We start from the raw sequence: 18,346 nt of genomic DNA, 5'->3' as shown, positions 1-18,346 counted from the left end.
ATATTGTTTATCTTTAGATGTTTGATTCATATTTCATCAATTTTCAAAGGTGTCTTTTTCCAAGGAAATGCAAACACAACCTCCCACTAAGCTACCAGCTACCAGGCCACCAACCCAGTTACACATTTGTTTCATTAAAATACCACAACATCAATGGTGCTTTGTCAAGATTTAAAGTAATCCATCAGTCTGTTGATAAATTACTTGTGTTGACCCACACATGCAGAGACCGGCACCAATAGAATCTTCAGCGGCAGCTTGTTTTCATTGGCGACGTATGGGAACAGCTTCCCAGTGAAGGTGTGTTTGAAGGTGTGTATGTGCGTGTTTGTGTCCAGATCATGGAAGGACAGTTCTCCTTTGTCAAAGTCCAGACGAACTCTGATCCTCCGGAGCTGCTTCACGGACAGAACCTTGTTGGGTAGTGGTGGGGAGGCTGCTGTGTATTTCCCATCAAGGAGACACAATTCCCAGAATCCCTTTGGAATGTATTTTCTCCTCTGGACAGACTCCTGGACCACACCCAAGGCCCAGAATTTGTCATTTAGGACCTCACAGTCCCAGATGTGAGTTCCTGAGCTCAAACACTCTTGAAGCCAGGACACAATGGTACATTTCAATCCTCTCTGGGTTGTCAGGAAGCTGTTGTGTCTCTCCTAATTTCACACTGGTCAGGTCCTCAGACAGAATGAGTTCCCGATAAGCAGTGTTTGGATCCAGGATCAACGGACTGTAGGACACCATATCTTTCATCTTGCTCCAGATGTTGTAGCTCAGGTTGCCCACATGTTCGGCCACATCGATCAGCGCTCCTGACGCCAGCTGCGGATCCTCCGCCAGGGGGCGCTGCTGGACGCGCTCCACTGCAGCCTTGTAGCTTTTCAGGAAGGAGACGTCTTCAGCTCTCAGCTGCTTCTTTGTCGCTTCGACTAAATCTGAAAGAGCCAATATGTCTCTGCTCAGAGCCTCGATCTTCTCATTCATCCCCAGAAGCTTCTTCTTCTCCTCCTTCCTCAGAGCAGCGACCCTGGCCTCCTCCTCCTCCTGTAGAAGGTCGTGAAACTTCTTAAACTGATCTCTGATCAGTTTCTCTGTGTTCCGGGCCTGGTCCTTAATGTGCTCTGCTGTCTGGTCGAAACTTAGTTTGGAGCTTTTTGAAGCGCTCTAGTTGCGTCTGCAGAGGCTCCAGGCGTTTGTGCAGCTCCTCTCTGTGATCCTGTGCAGCTTCGTCGATGGGTCTGAATTTGTGATCAGTGTGAGTCCTGGAGTCTTTACACACGACGCACACCGGCTGCAGGTGATCGAGACAGAACAGCTTCAGTTTCTCCTGGTGAACACCGCAACGCGCCTCGTTCTGTTTGCGCTCCCGCAGAAAGTCCTCGCTCAGGTTTTTTAACGCCAAATTACACTGCGGATCATTATACGACGTTTTCCTACAAACTGGACACTGATGAAATCCTTTCTCTCTCCACCAGTTTTCCAGACAGCCTTTACAGAAGCTGTGGGCGCACGACAAAATAACAGGGTCATTAAAAATGTCCTTGCAGATCACACAGGTGAGGTTTTCAGACGTAGAAGACATTTCCTGGAGCTGAAATCACGTGGAAGTGAAAAGCAGGTCAGCAGCAGCAGGTTGATTTGCAGCTCGCGTGTTTTTCACGGATACAAGGATAATTCTAAGTCTCCATTTCTCCATGAGAAAGTGAAACTATCTCTGGACGTCTGTTCCGCAAATCAGCGTACGTAACGCAACTATGGAACGCAAAAAGCGCCACAAATCACGTTTTTGTGTAGTGAGATACTGAAGAATATATAAACAAATAATTTAAACAACAGAGAATGTGGTTATTGGAAGAACCTCTTCTAAGATCGAATACTAATAAGATAAAAGAATAATAATCTGTTGCTAAAATTCCTATATATATGTTGAGAGGGTGTTTTTTTTATTTGTACAAGATGTCATAGAAACGAGTCCATCTTTACTTGTCGCATTGTAGACAACATACTTTTGTTCAAAATTTAAAGTTTAAATATTAAAATCAACACTACTGGATATTGTAGTTTACTGCATTTCTCTGCATCATCTTGTTCCAGATGTTGAGGCTCCTGTTGAGCAGCTGTTTGGCCACGTCTTTATCACAGCTTCTGATGTAATGTATGAGTTAAAAATGTGAATCTGTAAATTACTTTTTCGTTCGTCCGCAGATCATTAAAGTGAGAACAATTCCGGTGTCTCCGGCTCAAAGCAGCACTGACGCCAACCCCCATCGACCAGCAGGGGGCGCCGCTGAACTCTCTGCTGCAGCCTTGTCGTTCTGCAGGAATGAGACGTCTCAGGTGGACATGAAATCCCTCACCCGCTTCTGAAACGTTGTTCTCTAATCTACACACTGTCACTGTGTAGTGATTGATGTCTGTGAAGACAAACGTCCATCATCTGTACAAATTTGTTTTTATCCAGGTTTCAAATCTCACTTGGATTATAGGTGGATTTATAAAGGTGGTGTTAAAAGAAAAGCCTGGTTTATGCTCTATTTAGACTCTGAAGCCCTGCTGGTTTGTTTAGCTCTGCTTGACTCTGCCTGGATCACATTAAAACTCTTTTTGGACCTGAACCCGTGTGATGGGAGCTTGTGGCTCAGACCCGTGGCCCCGGGTCGGACCTGTAAAGCCCGGTGTCCTGTCTGACTGTGTTCGGTCCAACTTGTCTCTGCTCAGCTCTGTGGTCCACATATTTCTGGACCACAGAGCTGCAGAATGAGAGGAGGAGGAGGAATCTGGGCCGTGCCATTGGCTGGGGAGTTTTTCAGGCTGGCCGTGATTGGCCGACGGAGTGCGAGCAGGGAATCCCTCAGGGCTTTTCTGTCTTTGTCTGGGATTAAAATCACAAACAGCCCAGAAGGTCCTGGCTGCGCCGAGAAGAGCCCCAGTCCTCCTAAACCTGGGCTTCGCTAACAATGCGAGCTCCTGTTCTGCAGCAGGGAGCTGGAGTCATGCACCAACAATACAGCTGCTGTTTTTAGGACCACAAATCTCTCCAGCGTGTTGATACGTGGGCTACGGCTGCAATGTTGCAGGTTACTGTAATATTTAGCAGAGCGGCATGAATTCACTGCCCGACAACAGGGATGAATACGGGAGCTGCACTTTGCTCAGAGGCAGAAATGAGCTTCCCTTCACAGTTCAGGTTGCAGACGGTGAAGCAGCATTGAAGGAGGAGGAAACAAACTGAGAGGAGAAGGTGAATTTTGTCGCTGAGTAAAAAAAAAGAAAAGGAACCAGAGTTTAAAAAGTGCAAAGGAAAGTACTTGACAGCTGGACGCTGGACGTCTGCAGTGTTGGGTTGCAGTGGGCTGTGCAGCAGAGCCACGGCCGAGCGCCTGTGGGCGTGGAGAGAGGAAGTGTGGTCGACAGGAGAGGAATTTAAAGTCTCATTGTTCTGGGAGAGCGAAGCAGAGGAGCTCAGGAGCTGCAGGAGCGAGGGCTCGAACCAGCGACGGACGCGGAACAACATGGACGTGAGCGCAGCTATGGAGAAGGTAGGACAGAGGACGTTCCATCTATACGAATGATGAGGAGAGGGTCAGGAGGTCAGTGTGAGGTGATGTGGACTCACAGCAGGGGGTTAATGAGCTGGAGGGACTTTTATTCTCATTATAAATACAATAAAATGAGGTTTAATAGAATAAAGTGACTCTGAATGTATGAGATCGTCTCCTATTGTAACTCAACCAAAGCCCAACACTTACGCACGTGCTTATTTACTGTTTGGAAACAGTTACACACTGAAGAGGAAAAATTCTAAGCTTGACATTTTTTGTCCGTATTTCGTCTTGGTAGAAAATATGAAAAATAAAAAAAATCTTATTAATATTAAAAATTTTAAACAAGTGGAAATTTGCTGCTACTTGAACACAAAAACCAAAAGCCAGGCTGATTCACACCAGCTGCAGGTTTCTAAATCTGTCCGTGGACGCACACGGCGCGAGGACCTGATCCTCTGCAGCAGCAGCCAATTGTCTCTGACTGATCCCTGCTGTAATTCAGCCTCTGGCGATGAGTCCAGAGGTCACATCAGCCCGAGACAAACGACCCCTCAGATCAGCGTCACCTGTCGGAGGGTCTGATGTCCCGGAGCTGGAAAAGCTGCCATCACCGGGATGGAAATAACCTCCAACACACGACGGGCGGCTTTAAAGTCTATTGTCATAACTGAGTCCTCCCTCAGTTTGAAGCGCTGTCAGAAGTGAAGTCACTATAACGACTTTTGTTTCCAGCAACATTTTTAATGACACGAACAGCAAGAAATTGCTCTGTGAACTCCTGAATTTCCAGGATCTGGGCCTTGAACTGCAGCGGCTCCTCTGTGACCTCCAGCTTCTTATCTGCCAGCGCTTCCTGCAGTTCACCCTTCACAAACCGGCAGGTTTAGAATGACTCCGCTCTGATCCACCTACAACATACTCCGCTTATCTGACTCCTAAATATAGAGCTCACACCCGTTTCTGAAGGAAAACACGCCTCGTTCTGCTCCAACTACACTCTCATTAAGAAAAAAGTCATTCTGACCTGTTTTTGTATCATAAAAACATAAAACCCAACTAATTATAACGATCAACATTCATCTTCACGTGTTTTGAATGCGATGCTTGAATTCCTGATATGAAGTCGACGCTTCTGGATGAAGTTTATCTTGTGAATTCTTCGTGCACGGTACCATCAATCCTGAGACTTATCTGTGCGCTGTGTACTTAGTGGAAAATGAAGATTAGCCACTTAAATTATAGCTGCTGCAGAAACATTAGAAAACTGTGAAGATGAAAGCAAACCTTTTCATCGTTTCATCTTCAACTGTGTAAATTACTGATTGTACAAATAGTTTAAAAGAACAGTAGCTTAAGATGGATTTGGAGATTTTAATGTGAGGAGCAGCTACTAGGTCGTGTTCATTGGCGACACACACTCACACACACACACACACACACACACACACACACACACACACACACACACACACACACACACACACACACACACAGTAGCGTTATTAAATAAATACTGGGCATATTTTCGTCCGTGTCTCCGCGTGTCACGTCTGGTTCAGTCTGAGTAACAGCTCATTTCCGCTTTGACCAAAGCTTCAAGTCACATCTGGTTTTGCTGTGACTCACAAACTCAGTGACTCAGGTGTTAAACAAACATCACGTCACTGTAGCAGCCATCGGTTCCTTTTGTAGTAATATTGTTCACTTTGATGATCACTGAGTCATTGATGCTAATTTTGTGATGTTTTGACTGAATAGAAGCATTTCATCTGCTTTGGTGAATGAAAACGAAGGTGACTGGTCCCTGACTGAGTCCTGCTCCATGAGTTAGGGACCGATTTCAGCCACTAAACAAAGACGGAAGCACGCTGACCTCAGCCTCCGTCACCAATACAAGCGTGACTCATCCACCTGTGGACGTCTCTGTTCGTCTGTAACTGCTTAATGAGAGCAAGGCGTCTGCTCCTGATGTCCTGTCTCCAGCTGTTCCTCTAGCAGCTTCACCACTGGGCCTGATGATGCCTCTCTGGTCTCTCTCTCTCTCTCTCGCTCTCAGTCAGAGGAAGCGAGGAAGGGGGGAGGAGATATGATAGCTCGGTCGGGTCTCTTCTTCTTTCTCTCCCTATCTCTTCAGTCTCTCTCTCTCTTTCTCTCTCTCTCTTCTCTCTCTCTCTCTCTCTCTCTCTCTCTCTCTCTCTCTCTAACACCGTCCTAAATCTCAGCTCATATTACTGACAGCCGTTGTCGTATCGTCCACAAAGCGGCTGCTTGTCGACACCAGCTTTGTGAGTCTGTGTCGGCCACTCCCAGCGCTGGAGGAGCTGCTAAGCCTCAGGGGAAACGCAAACTGAGAACACGACCTCACCAACGCCGGCGACTGGAGCTTCAAGCGTTGGCTGAGGGTCTGCTGCCGCATCCTGTGTGTCTGTCTATAAATACAGAGATTATTACACTAGAAGCGCGTCTCTGGGGCGAGGAGCTCGTTAATACCTGGTGACAGCAGGGCAGGCGTCACACGCACGGTAGCGAGTCCTCAGGTTTCCTGCCAGCGGCTGTAAAAGCAGCTCTGAGCCGTGTTCCCAACACACAGCAACACTCAATACACTCACATTCACAGATACAGTTAGAACGTGTATATAACGACGGGCTGTTTCCTCTCATCAAAGAGAGGAAAAAGGAAGCGGTGTTTGGGCAAAGGTGAAGAAACGGAGGGAAACAAGCGAGGGGCTGATTTGGATTCAAACACAGTGGAACTAATGAACCAGAGGCCTCATAGTTTATGGTGAAGTCGAGTTTAACCAGGTTAACGTGTGGTCACACGCTGCTCAGTTAGAGCCAGTGTCTCTGACTGAGCAGCGTGTGGATGCTGAGGGTGCTGCATCGTTTCATGTGTGTTTATGTCGTTTTCAGGTCGTTTGTCATCTTTTGACTGAGCTCAGACTGTCAGACACAAGGGACTCGTACAACAAACACTCTGCAGGCAGCGCTTTGGCCGAGGAGCCCGGTGACCTTTGACCCCTCTGGGCCTGTGCCCGTCGGGCTCGTCGCTGATCCACCAGCGGTGTGTTTGTGAAACGCCTGGAGTTGTTTAGATGAGTCAACCTCGAGCGTCTGAGCTCATGTCGTGTGGAGATAGTGACAAATTCAATCTGCACATATTTTGTGATATTAGGTAATTTAATTGACGTAGTGCTTCACTCTCACCAAACTGTCGGGTGGACGGGCTTTTCTCAACAAATCACGTGTAACAAGACGATGTTAATAGGTTTGTGGAGCTGAGGAGGAGATGACACATGAAGTGCTGAGAGGACAGATAAGACCCTGGAGGAGTCGTTAGCGCAGATGATGTCAGGAGCAGTGAGATCATCATCCGTCTCCGTCCACTGTGTTTGAGTCGCTTTCATCTTGTCTCAACACATTTCAGATTTTTCTTATTACGTCCTCAAAGGCTTTAATGCTTAAAAGTTGCTCTGAGATTGAATTTGCCTGAAGTTTAAGGTTTGGGGATAAACACCCGCGGTGGTTGGGACGTCTGAGGTTGGCGGTCGGGGAGAGGGAATGCATTATGTCATGCGTGTACGCGTTGCATTGTGCCGTTCACTCCCTTCTCCTCACACGATGCGGGTGAAATGCTGAAAACAACAAGTCTGTCTTATCCAGCACCTCCTCCTCCTCCTCCTCCTCCTCCTCCTCCTCCTCCTCATCATCATCATCATCTTCATCTTCATCTTCATCTTCATCATCATCACCACTTTGGGGAGGTCGATGATTAGTTACTCGTGTCTCGTTCACCTGCTGCTTGAGCTGCTGCGAGTAAAAGTCAAAAGGGAAACAAGGATTATGTTATTATTATTTTAGCATCGTCATCAGCAGCGTTGTGTGAGCGTGACCTCTGACCTTTGGTGCACTAATCCTTGCGTTTGTGCCGTCTGTCTGCTCTCAGATGTCTGTAAAGCACCGAGCAGCAGGAAAAGGAGGCGCTGCAGCGTGTCTCACGTGTAAGATGAGCTGCTCTGGATTCCAGCCACATTCTTGGAGGTACGGTCCTTCGCTGATTCTGGTTTTCCTTATTTCCATCGGCCCCGAGAACCAAATTAAACTAAAAAACAGAAATGTTGCTGGAGTTGAATGAGAAAGGATGTGAAGATTCTAGTCTTGTACAAACGAAACAAAGTGTTTTTAAATACAGTCTCATAAACAGGCAGAAACCAAACCAGGCTCTGTCCTCTGGTCATTTGTGTTTGCTGCTCGGCTCCTTTCCCTCCACCCGTTCTGCTGAGCAGGAAGGCGTGCGTGGGCTGTGGCTGCAGCATGGCGGAGCACAGCCTGGGAGGCGACGCGGAGGACGACCAGCGCATGGGCCGCCTGCTGGCAGACTCCCCCTGCTCCCACCTCACGGCCAAGGTCAAAGGGGGCGGCGGCCTGCGCCTGTACAAGAGGAACCGCATGATCGTGACCAACCCGGTGGTCACGCGCAAAGACCCCACCTTCAAGACCACCACGTACGACTGGGCGCCGGCCGGCCTCAGCCAGAAGCTGGTGAGGACGACTGGTAGCTGTGTTTTCATTGCAGGTGTAGTTTACAGTAGTTTCTGCAGCTCTGCATGTGAAGCAGCGTTAACTGGTTTCCATTAAAAACGGCCCAAGTATGTTTGAGTTTACAGCCTGTAATTATGATGATGACAGGGATTAGTGAGCAGCGGAGCACCGTTCTGTGGTTGAACAGAGAGGCCGCGCTCTGAAGGTCTGCTGCAGACGTCGTCTACGTGCTTTGCTCCTGTGTTGTTGGAGAAATAGCCTGCGTCTGTAAATAGCATCAGCAACAGATCAACACAGACCCACAAGCCCAGTTAGTGCTAGAGCATCCAAGCAACTGGATCTGAAGCGAGTGCAGCAGGACCGTGGAGTCGTAGTGGCTTTAAACCCAGCCCATTCTGATGACTGATGCACCCCCCCCCCCCCCCCCCCCCCCTCCCCCACAGGCCATGCGCTACATGGAGCTGATCCCAGACGCTCGGCGTCCGGTCTCAGGGACCGGTGGAGCCCGGGAGCGACGAAGGCAGCTCCTCACCCAGCTGCCCGTCTACGACCAGGACCCCATGAAATGCCAGAGCCTCAGGAGTGAGGAGGAGGTGAGAGACGGCAGGCTGCAGCTTCCAGCAGTCTGATGATCACGCTTCATGATGGAACTGGTTTGCTGACTCTGACGCGTGTGTGTAGATTTGCTCCATGGTGCTGTTCGTGAAGCGCTACAAGCAGGAGGTGCTGGGGGTCGGGGAGGTGGCTTTGCCCGGCGAGGCCGAGGCTCTGAGGGAAGCGGCTCTTCAGAGGGCGGCGAAGGAGGCGAAGGACGGCGCCGACGGCGACAAGGACGCTGTGAGCGGCCCGGACCCGAGTACGACCAGCGCCGCTGCCGGTGCCGCCAACGGCACGGAGGACAGCGCCCAATACGTGAGTCATGAGCAGCACTGGACACACTTATGTCAGCACATTTCCAGTCTGTCCACATATACTTCTATATTTTCTATTTAGAATTAAAGGACTCCACTAAATCAACTCAGTAACGACGTCTAGAGCCTCATTTTGTGAACCTCATTTCTCCTCCAGCGATGCAGCGGTTGCCGTGGCGAGGTCGCCGGGGACAGCCCAGCTGTCTACGCGGAGCGTGCCGGTTACCATGGCGCCCTGTGGCATCCCACCTGCTTCACGTGCTCGGAGTGCGGCCAGGGGCTGGTGGACCTGGTCTACTTCTGGTCCAAACACAGGCTGCTCTGTGGGAGACACTACTGTCAGACCGTTTGGCCTCGATGCTGCGGCTGCGACGAGGTGAGACGCCGGCGGTCACGCGTAGGACAAATGTAGCGACGCGAGTACTTGAGTCAAATACGTGAGGACATCTGCATCTGCACCAGCCAGTTTACTTTGGTTTTCCTTCCACAGCTGATCTTCTGTGAGTCCTTTCACACGGCCAGCGATGGACGAACATGGCACCATGAGCATTACTGCTGCTGGAAGTGTGGGCAGAACCTGGACTCCCCCTGTCAGCATTAACACACACACACACACACACACACACACACACACACACACGCGCGCACACACACACACACACACACACACACACACACACACACACACACACACACACACACACACACACACACTATGCTGGTTTTCTTGTTCCAGTTATATTTTCAGTTGACAAATTGATGACGGATGAGTTATTTGTGTTTAAAATAACCTAGACATTGAGCTGACTCTACTTCCAGTAGTCACTTGTTCTCAGCCTTCTGGTGTTTCAAGTGCAAGAGGAAATATTTAGTTGACACAAATGTGTTTAAAGTACTTAGTGAAACTTGGTGTTGATTTATTAGCACTTAGCGAGAGAGCTAGTGAAGCTGCTTTGAGCCTGCAGTCCTTCAGAACTCAGCAGATGTTTTGTGCAGGAAATCCTCCAGGGGACGAATAAGATGATGACAAATATACACAGGAATAAAAACAGGAGCTTGTGTTGGGGCTTTTGAATTCATGGTGTTCAGTGATTGACACAAGGGACATAAACATTTTGTGAGGTTCACTCACAAAATAGATTGTATTAGATTGTTCTCTATGTGAGGATTTGTGTGTACTTTATATGGAAATAATGGGCAGTTGCTGCTTTAGTAGCGACTGTGACGCTGATAGAAAGTTTTATTTTTATTAGCTGTGAGCAAAACTCTAAACTTTTCTTCAAACCTAATAATCCCAATTGGATGTTTAGTGAATGTGTACTTTGCGTGCACACGTCACATGAAAGGGATGAAGCACTGATTTGTTAACCTGTAAATAACTGGACTGGCAAAAAGCTGGAAGTCTGATAGATTTATTTAAAGAGTTCTTGTGCTTAGTTTAGTTTTTTTGATCGGTCATGTAACATTATTTAGTCGAACTCTTGGCATTTAGCTTAATTCATCATTTACAATGATCCATTATGCTGCTAAATATAACATTATAATCCTGCTTTGTGCTGAAGATAAAACAAAAACATATTATGTCATAAGTGTTTTAAGCTTTTCCAGATGCTCAGTTAGTCCATTTGAAATGTGCTGAATTCTAACAATCTAACCTAAAACCATCAGGTCATATGCAAATACAATGTCAGGTTTTTACTTTTATTACCACTTCTGTTTGAAAATCATTTTTCAGCAAACGTTTCATTCATCACAGGATTTGTCCTGTAAAGAAAATGAAGTGTAAATTTAAATTAAACGTGTGACTTGAAAACTAAACTGCTGCTCGTCCTTTCATGAAGAGGTTTGATGCTGATTTCAAGGTCCTTCAAAGTCTGACTTGTTTGATCTTTTTCACCATTTATGTCCTTTTAAATACAACACAGTGTTTCCAGTAAACAGTGTCTGTGCTTGACTGATTTTTCATTTTCATGTGCTGTTACTTTATTTTCATGAATTCATTACCTTGGAATATGGAATAGTTACTAAAGCAACTTTGAAGGAAGCTTTGTCACAGATTTTCTGATTTTATTGTTGGATAAATCATGTTACACTACAAAATAAATTTCTTTGTGCAAAGATTACTCATGAATTTGTGCACATGTGTCATATTCGGCAGACTTCACTGGCTACGGCACAGGTTTTCATCTACTAAAAGAAAGACAAACTTACATTTATTCATTTGGAAAATGTTTTAACAACCTTTTAGAGGAGGAACACACATCAGGACCGCTTTGGACTCAGTGGCTCAACTCAGGTCACTTTGACGTATGTCCCAGAAAGCCATGCACTATAACTATACTAGGAACTAGATACTGTTGTTCATAATTAAACACAGCACAATAAAATATAAATGTTGGAACAAATACTACTAATATAAATTCAGCTTTCACACAAACAAGTTGGTTTTAAGCCGTATCAGATCAAGGACTGAGGCTTCAGGTGATCGGACTCCATCCACCACAGCTTTGGAAGCAGCTTTATGGATGCACTGTACTGCGTGTGCGCTGACCTACTCCTGGCAGGAATGTGAAGCATTCCTGGGTTTCTGGGCTGGCGTTCCTGGGCAGTGGTGTCATTCATCTGACCGTCTGACAGCTGCTTCCTGAAGCATGAAAGAAAAGCCAGAAAAGGGTATTTTTAGTCCCGAGTACAAACAGATTTCTTTGGTTTGCTAAGTGTTATGGCCTTTAATAGCACCTGGCGTCATCGCGGAGGATTGAGCCGGGATCTGTAACACAAATATACCACTTCCTCTGAGTCAAAACAGAGTCGTCACAAGAAGATTGTGTTTTTTATACAGTTCATCTGTATTTGTATCTGTATTTTCACATGGACGTGCTCTAAAATAGACAGAAGTGCAGGTGGTTTGTAAAGTTGCAGATGAAAGGACCTGTAGATGATTCACCTCCTCTCTGTTATCTGTCCTCTGCCTTGGTTGTGTTGTCTGCGCCTCTTCATCGGCCTCTAACTCACCTCTCTGCCTCCTTGGTCCTGATATGTAACTCTGGTCACGTGCTTTTCAACCTTGTTTGCTGTCTCTATGAACTCTTCTCAAGTACGTGGACTAGTGTCTGTCTCACAATTAACGAGACACTGAACACATATGCGGTCCCCAGATGTATTTAATTTATTTAATTTTATTTTTATAACTTCTGAACCTGCAGTGCATACACGCATAAACCAGCAGATACTAGATCTACGCCTGTGTTTGGTTTATATTAGCAGGCTTCGTTGCTTTTTTACTTGTAGCTTTGCGTGGCAGAGCCGTCTATTACGTCTTAGACTTTCCGACGGCCCCTGAACGCAGCGCGCCTCGGATAGCGGGGCAGAGCGCAGTTCAAAGGCGGTTGTGTAATTAGTGGGTGAACGGGGAAGCGGAGTGTGCGCAGAGCAGCCGCCGCTCGAGCCGGACTCGCACCGCTGCAGTGGAGCTTCTTCCCGCACAGGTGATAATAAACGCGCTACGACCAAACTGGCGCAGATGCTTTTCTAGTTCCTCCTGCGGCGTTTGTTTGAGCTGCGGAGTCCGACATGAAACGTGACGTTTTCAGGTTGACACGAGACAAATATAAATATGAGTAAATATGTGTAAATATGTATATGTATAATATAATGTATCTAAAACCAACCTCGGTTGATTCCGCCGTTTTGAATGGGTTCTTTATCTTTACATTCTGAATAACATCGATAATTCAACAGCAGGAAACCAGAGAGCAGTTAAAGGAAGTTGCCTCTTTATTGTTGCTAAACTCCAGTGTTACTCACGGTTCTTACTGGAACTCTACGTTTTACTCCGTGTCTCCGTAAATGAATGGGCTTTGCGTCGTACACCTGTGTTCGCTCTAAGACTCAGATCATCTTACAAGTCGACAATTATTGGAACTAATTTTTTCTCGTCTTCTTTAATCCAACATTAAACTGAACCAAACCAGGTTTTACCTGTACATTATGTCGTCATCGCAGTGGGCGTGGCTTAGCTCCAACACACTGAAAACAGTGAAAAATTGTGTGAAAGATGAGACCAGTGTGTGATCACTACATGTTACACTGACATAAATTGATTCATAGAATAATTATGTCACTCTGGTGGTTAATTTGGTGATTAAACTGATATTTGTGTGTTTTGTGCTTTGTCTTGAAGGAGTCAGCAGTGATGGACTTCCGTGTTGGACAAACCTTAATGGTGGCAGCAGTCGTTGTGGTCGTCCCAGTCGTCGCCTTCGGCGCCTTCTTCATGTTCTGGCCTGGAGCTCTCATCAAAGCCTACAACTGGTAAAAACAGCCTGAACAGAGCGACAGACGCTGACTGGCCTTTGGTTAATGTGTCAGCAGATATTAAAGACATCTGATGTCATCAGGTGGATTAAATATTTAAATCCTTCAGTTCATGTACAAAGAGGAAAGGTTCATGAGTTGTCTGATAATAATGAGAGGGCGTTACATAATGAGCTGACACTCATCAGATTCTATCTGCACCAATACAGGAACGTGTGTGAATTTGTAAACTACAATAATGAACCTAATTGTGCTTGAAACACATAATCTTCTAGTTGTCGACTCTGTTACGTTCAAGTTGTGTTAGTGCAACTGTTAGTGCAGTGTTACTCTGCTGACGGCACACGTAGGTTCATATAGGTGAAAGTTGAACTCACCTTCTGGACTTTATCTGAGCTATAAAAGTAGTGTCGTAACACACACACACACACACACACACACACACACACACACACACACACACACACACACACACACACACAAAGAACAATGAAAGCACAACTGGATGAGTAACATGGTGTATTAAAACGTTGAAGGAAAAATAACAATGTTGAATATTTCTTTCATTCATAAATTGTTTATTGCTTTTACTCCATTGATCTCGTGGTTTGTCAGGTTCAATTCTTAGCTGAAACCTCCCTTCACGCATTTACTCCGTGTGATTCATGTGTCGTCTGTGCAGGTACGTCCGGCGCAGGCTGGGGCTGCTGGTCCGCTACTCCTACAGCGGAAGCTACCGCTTCTGCTACTCCAGCCGTGGGACGCCTCAGGGCCCCACGCCGTCGCTGCTGCTGCTGCACGGCTTCTCTGCCAGCAAGGACATGTGGCTGCCCGTGGTCAAGGTGAGGCCCCGCCCCCAGCCACGGGTGACAGACAGCAGGACGGGGGGAGCGGAACCATCAAACTGAGAATATGTGACTGGATGTGCTTGTTTTCCACACCAGCACCTCCCCAGAGACCAGCATGTGGTGTGTGTGGACATGCCGGGCCACGAGGGGACGTGTCGCACCGGGGCCAACGACTACAGCATCAAAGGCCAGGTCGCCCGAATCCACCAGGTGCGCGTGGTTCTCCCTGTGGAGCGTGAGCCCGGCCCACATCCTCCCCACGTCGGCGCTGACGCCTCTGTCTCTCTGTGCAGTTCGTGCAGAGCATTGGTCTGGATAGAAGACCCTTCCATCTGGTTGGGACGTCGATGGGTGGGAACGTGGCAGGAGTGTATGCTGCCACCTACCCCTCCTCTCTGTGCAGCATCACCCTGATGTGCCCGGCAGGTAAGATCAGCACAGACTGTGTGAAACCAGGCTGGTGCTGAAGGCTAAACTCCCCCCTGACTCGTCCTCCAGGTCTGATTTACCCCAAAGACTCTGAGTTCGTCAGTCGACTGAAGGAGCTGGAGAAAACGCAGCAGGAAGACTCGATCCCTCTGATTCCCAGCTCTCTGCCGCAGCTGGAGGACATGCTGAGACTCTGCTGCCACAACCCTCTGAACCTGCCCCGACAGGTGACGCTCATGAGCCCATCGTGTCCACCTGACGCGACTCACTGCTGCTGGGGCTGATCTGTGTGTGTGTGTGTGTGTGTGTGTGTGTGTGTGTGTGTGTGTGTGTGTGTGTGTGTGTGTGTGTGTGTGTGTGTGTGTGTGTGTGTGTGTGTGTGTGTGTGTGTCAGGTCCTGAAGGGTCTGCTGGACAACAGGATGCCCAACAATGGTTTCTACAAAGAATGTCAGTGGCAACGCATGAAGCACTGGTCCCACACATGAACTAAGACCTCTGCGTTAGCATCATTAGCAGCACATGTTTTTACTCTTTATTATTAACATACATTTTTATCCTCTGTTTTGCATGTGTGTTAAGTGTTTATGGAAATCGTCGAGGAGAAGTCTCGCCTAGCGCTGCAGGAGCACATGCATCTGATCACGTCACCGCTGCAGATCATCTGGGGACGAGAAGACCGGGTTAGTGACGCAGTAAATACACATACATATGAGGTCAGATGAGCGGTGCTGCAGGATGAGCGCTGCCCTGTGGTTTAGCGTGTCTGTCTCTCAGGTGCTGGACGTCTCGGGGGCGGCTGTGCTGCAGGCGGCGGTGCCAGGCTCCAGGCTGGAGCTGCTGGAGCACTGTGGCCACTCTGTGTCGCTGGAGCGGCCCAGAAAGGCCGCCAACCTCATCATGGACTTTATAGCTGCGCAGGGATTCAATACAGGGGAAGCTAAGAAACGTTCCTGAACAAAAGGCTGTAGCTGTGCTAATGGATGTGTTCAGGAAAGATGAGGAGCAGAGGCTCAATGAAGATAATGATGCACTTTAACAGCTGTAACCTGTTCTGAACCCGCACAATGTTGAAAAGAAACTAAAGCAGTCAACATGATGTACTTTAAACATTCATTCAGATTTAACTGTATTTAGGTTTCTCATTTCATTTGAATGAAGGTGTTATTGTCTTCTGCTGTGATCTGACTGAACATTTAACTTCACAATGCACAAATAATACATTCTGAGTAAGACGTGTTCTGCAGGTGATTTGTCTCATTTTTGTTTAATATATTTAAAAAACTAGGGGCGTAACGTAAAATACACTTTATTACCATCTACAATTAAATACAGATTAACATGATTGTGTATGAAACCCCTGGATGTTCAGAGTTGAAGGCAGAGTGGTGCATCACGTCATATACGCGTATTTGACGTGACGCGCATGCGCACATGAAAAGACAGCGCAGCACATGCTGGACCAAAGTTTGGACGTTGATAACTTCTGTCTGTTTACTGGTGAGTGAGTTTGTTCGTTTGGGTTGAGGATTACAGCAGTAGCACCCGCTTTTCCGCTGGCAGTAGCACATTTAACTGCGTGACTAATGCTAGCTTCGTTTAATCCCGTTAGCTAGTTTAGCTTGAGGACACCTAGCTAAAACTGAAGTAATGTTCTCATATCGTAAACTGCGCCAATTGCTCAGATTGTTGCTGTGATCTCAGCGGACGGACCCGCTGCTCGACACCTGAGGGAGAAGAAGCCACCGATGGTTTAATAGGATGAGACGAGACGAGGAAAAGGGCGAAGCTGCTGTTTTCCAACGGGTTGTGTTGAAGAACGCCTCCCCGTACCACTACATGAAGGTTTGCCTGTAAGTCACCGAATCTCATGCATTTAAGAGTCAACTCACTTTATTTTCAGCTACAAGCACTCATGTGCTCAGTGCTGTGTAGATCTATTTAATATGTGCATGCTGGTCTGCACGTGTCCACCCATCACAGATATTTGTGTTTTCAGCGTGCTGGAGGATGAGTCCACCAAACTGAGTGCAGTTGAACTGAAGCAGTTCATCATCACAGGTCTGAAGACCCTTTATGGAGAGGTGAGAGGATCAGATCTGCTGTTAGTTCTGCGTTCAGCTCATCGTGCCTGATGCTGTATGAATCAAATGAATACTTTGGCTTAGTCTTAATGTCTTAGACCTTGACCGTGCACGGCGTGGTGGTAATATAGCTTCACACCAGGGCAGAGTTTTAAATGAATGATGTTTAATAATGTTCTAGTTTTCTTGTTATGCATCTGTTTTTATGCTCGTTAGGTGGGAGCAGCGTTGAACTTTGACCTGTTGAAGTACGATGAAGACACGTTCACTGCTGTGCTGCGTGTTTACAGCAAGTAAGTGCAGAAGTAGCAGGAGGATGAACTGTAAACACTGGTAGAGATGGTGGATAAAACGAGAATATATATTTTTATTATGTGTGTGTCTGTGTTTTCAGGTGGTTGGTGAAGTTGTGGAGCTCCTTGACTTTGAACGGCTTCTACCAGAACCAGGCCTGTGCCTTCAGGGTGCTACAGGTTGGTAGACTGCGTTCATTCACATCCTCTACCAAGACCTGTTCGAGCAAAAATATATGTTCATCAGCAGAACAATTCAAAACATCGCATCTTGGTGATATTTTCTCAGACTGAAGGGGGAACTCCACCTTGTTGCTCAGGTTGAATGGTTTGTCTCATCTCCTCTTCAGGTGTCTCCTTTCCTGTTGGCGTTGAGTGGAAACAGTCGAGAGCTGCAGCTGGACTGACGCAGGAGAAGGAACATCATTTTTCTTCAGGATGACTTTCAGATGGAGCATAATTAAACCCTGGTTGTGTCTTTCATCCTTCCCTGCTGCTCCTTCCTGCAGGCGGCTGCTCCACATCGGACAGCGAGCCTCCCTCACCAAAGCGTTTTCTCCCCGTGATGTAGAACTGTTCGCTGAGCTTACAGGTGACAACAACCCCCTCCACCTGGACCCAGACTACGCCCGCACCACCTCTTTCGAGGCTCCTATTGTTCACGGTGTCCTCATCAATGGCCTGATCTCGGCCGTGCTGGGTACCAGAATGCCCGGTCGTGGATGCATCTTCCTGTACCAAGAGATCAGGTTCCCGGCACCACTGTATGTGGGAGAGGAGGTTCTGGCAGAAGCAGAGATCCGCAAGATTAAAATGTCCTTTGCCTTCATCGCTGTGAAATGTTCAGTCAAGGACAAGGTGGTGATGGAGGGGGAGGTGATGGTTATGATGCCTGAGGATCAGGCCAGTAAATGAACAGAGGTCAGAGGTCACCCTGGCATGTCAGGGATTAGGGCTGGTTTGTAACATTTCTGTGGTGGATTTGACTCTCATGTTGACTCTTGTCATGTTGACTTGCTTTTGTTTTTTGCGAAAGAAGCCACACAGTTACTGAACAGTTTTGTCCATCAGTTCGTGATTTATAAGTTAACATTTATTGATTCTGCTCAAAATGGAATAAAGTGAAACCGTTCAATAATCTGCCTGTTATTTCTTTTAATTATATAGTGCCATGAATGTCCTGAAGCCAAGGGATTGTGCTAAACAGACAGGAACATAGAGAAACACTGGTAAATAAAATAATTAGTAAGCTCTCAGGACACATTCGGGGCTGTATATTGTTTTTATCTGAACCATTCTCTCTCCGCACCAGCAGGGGGCGCTGCTGCACCTCAGCGCCATTTCACATCGACGACTAACGTGATGACGCCCCCGCTCTCGC

General features: G+C 47.1%; 4 protein-coding genes and 1 pseudogene across 5 annotated transcripts; 4 read left to right on the top strand and 1 right to left on the bottom strand.

Annotated features, from left to right (window-relative positions):
- Positions 1-3: 3 nt before the first annotated feature.
- LOC114855970 (zinc-binding protein A33-like) lies at positions 4-1,744 on the bottom strand (annotated as a pseudogene).
- lmcd1 (LIM and cysteine-rich domains 1) lies at positions 1,247-11,116 on the top strand. Its single transcript, XM_029151537.3, has 10 exons — positions 1,247-1,387; positions 1,476-1,556; positions 2,206-3,241; positions 3,337-3,539; positions 7,489-7,583; positions 7,829-8,084; positions 8,528-8,677; positions 8,766-8,996; positions 9,153-9,371; positions 9,486-11,116. Exons 4-10 carry the CDS (start codon positions 3,513-3,515, stop codon positions 9,594-9,596), a joined length of 1,089 nt encoding a protein of 362 aa, XP_029007370.1. The 5' UTR covers positions 1,247-1,387; positions 1,476-1,556; positions 2,206-3,241; positions 3,337-3,512; the 3' UTR covers positions 9,597-11,116.
- A 1,212-nt stretch (positions 11,117-12,328) lies between these two features.
- LOC114855978 (monoacylglycerol lipase abhd6-A-like) lies at positions 12,329-15,827 on the top strand. Its single transcript, XM_029151543.3, has 9 exons — positions 12,329-12,483; positions 13,179-13,309; positions 13,995-14,154; positions 14,257-14,370; positions 14,454-14,586; positions 14,659-14,816; positions 14,984-15,038; positions 15,171-15,271; positions 15,366-15,827. Exons 2-9 carry the CDS (start codon positions 13,191-13,193, stop codon positions 15,543-15,545), a joined length of 1,020 nt encoding a protein of 339 aa, XP_029007376.1. The 5' UTR covers positions 12,329-12,483; positions 13,179-13,190; the 3' UTR covers positions 15,546-15,827.
- Positions 15,828-15,965: 138 nt separating this feature from the next.
- Positions 15,966-17,455, top strand: rpp14 (ribonuclease P/MRP 14 subunit). 2 transcript variants are annotated; one of them, XM_029151557.3, is made up of 6 exons: positions 15,966-16,088; positions 16,293-16,441; positions 16,588-16,672; positions 16,889-16,965; positions 17,067-17,145; positions 17,316-17,455. In XM_029151557.3, the coding sequence occupies exons 2-6, from the start codon at positions 16,350-16,352 to the stop codon at positions 17,370-17,372; spliced, it is 390 nt and encodes a 129-aa protein (XP_029007390.1). In that variant the 5' UTR covers positions 15,966-16,088; positions 16,293-16,349; the 3' UTR covers positions 17,373-17,455. The 2 variants fall into 2 exon arrangements, with proteins under 2 accessions (XP_029007390.1, XP_029007389.1); XM_029151556.3 differs by having other exon boundaries at positions 15,981-16,088; positions 16,274-16,441.
- LOC114855987 (hydroxyacyl-thioester dehydratase type 2, mitochondrial-like) lies at positions 17,404-18,071 on the top strand. Its single transcript, XM_029151554.3, has one exon. It carries the CDS (start codon positions 17,404-17,406, stop codon positions 17,878-17,880), a length of 477 nt encoding a protein of 158 aa, XP_029007387.1. The 3' UTR covers positions 17,881-18,071.
- The last annotated feature ends 275 nt before the right edge of the window (positions 18,072-18,346 follow it).

The sequence above is a fragment of the Betta splendens genome, chromosome 5 (genome assembly GCF_900634795.4).
Source record: "Betta splendens chromosome 5, fBetSpl5.4, whole genome shotgun sequence".
In the NCBI taxonomy this organism is placed as follows: domain Eukaryota; kingdom Metazoa; phylum Chordata; class Actinopteri; order Anabantiformes; family Osphronemidae; genus Betta; species Betta splendens.
Note: the sequence above shows the minus strand (reverse complement) of the source record. Positions and strands in the feature narration are given on the sequence as shown.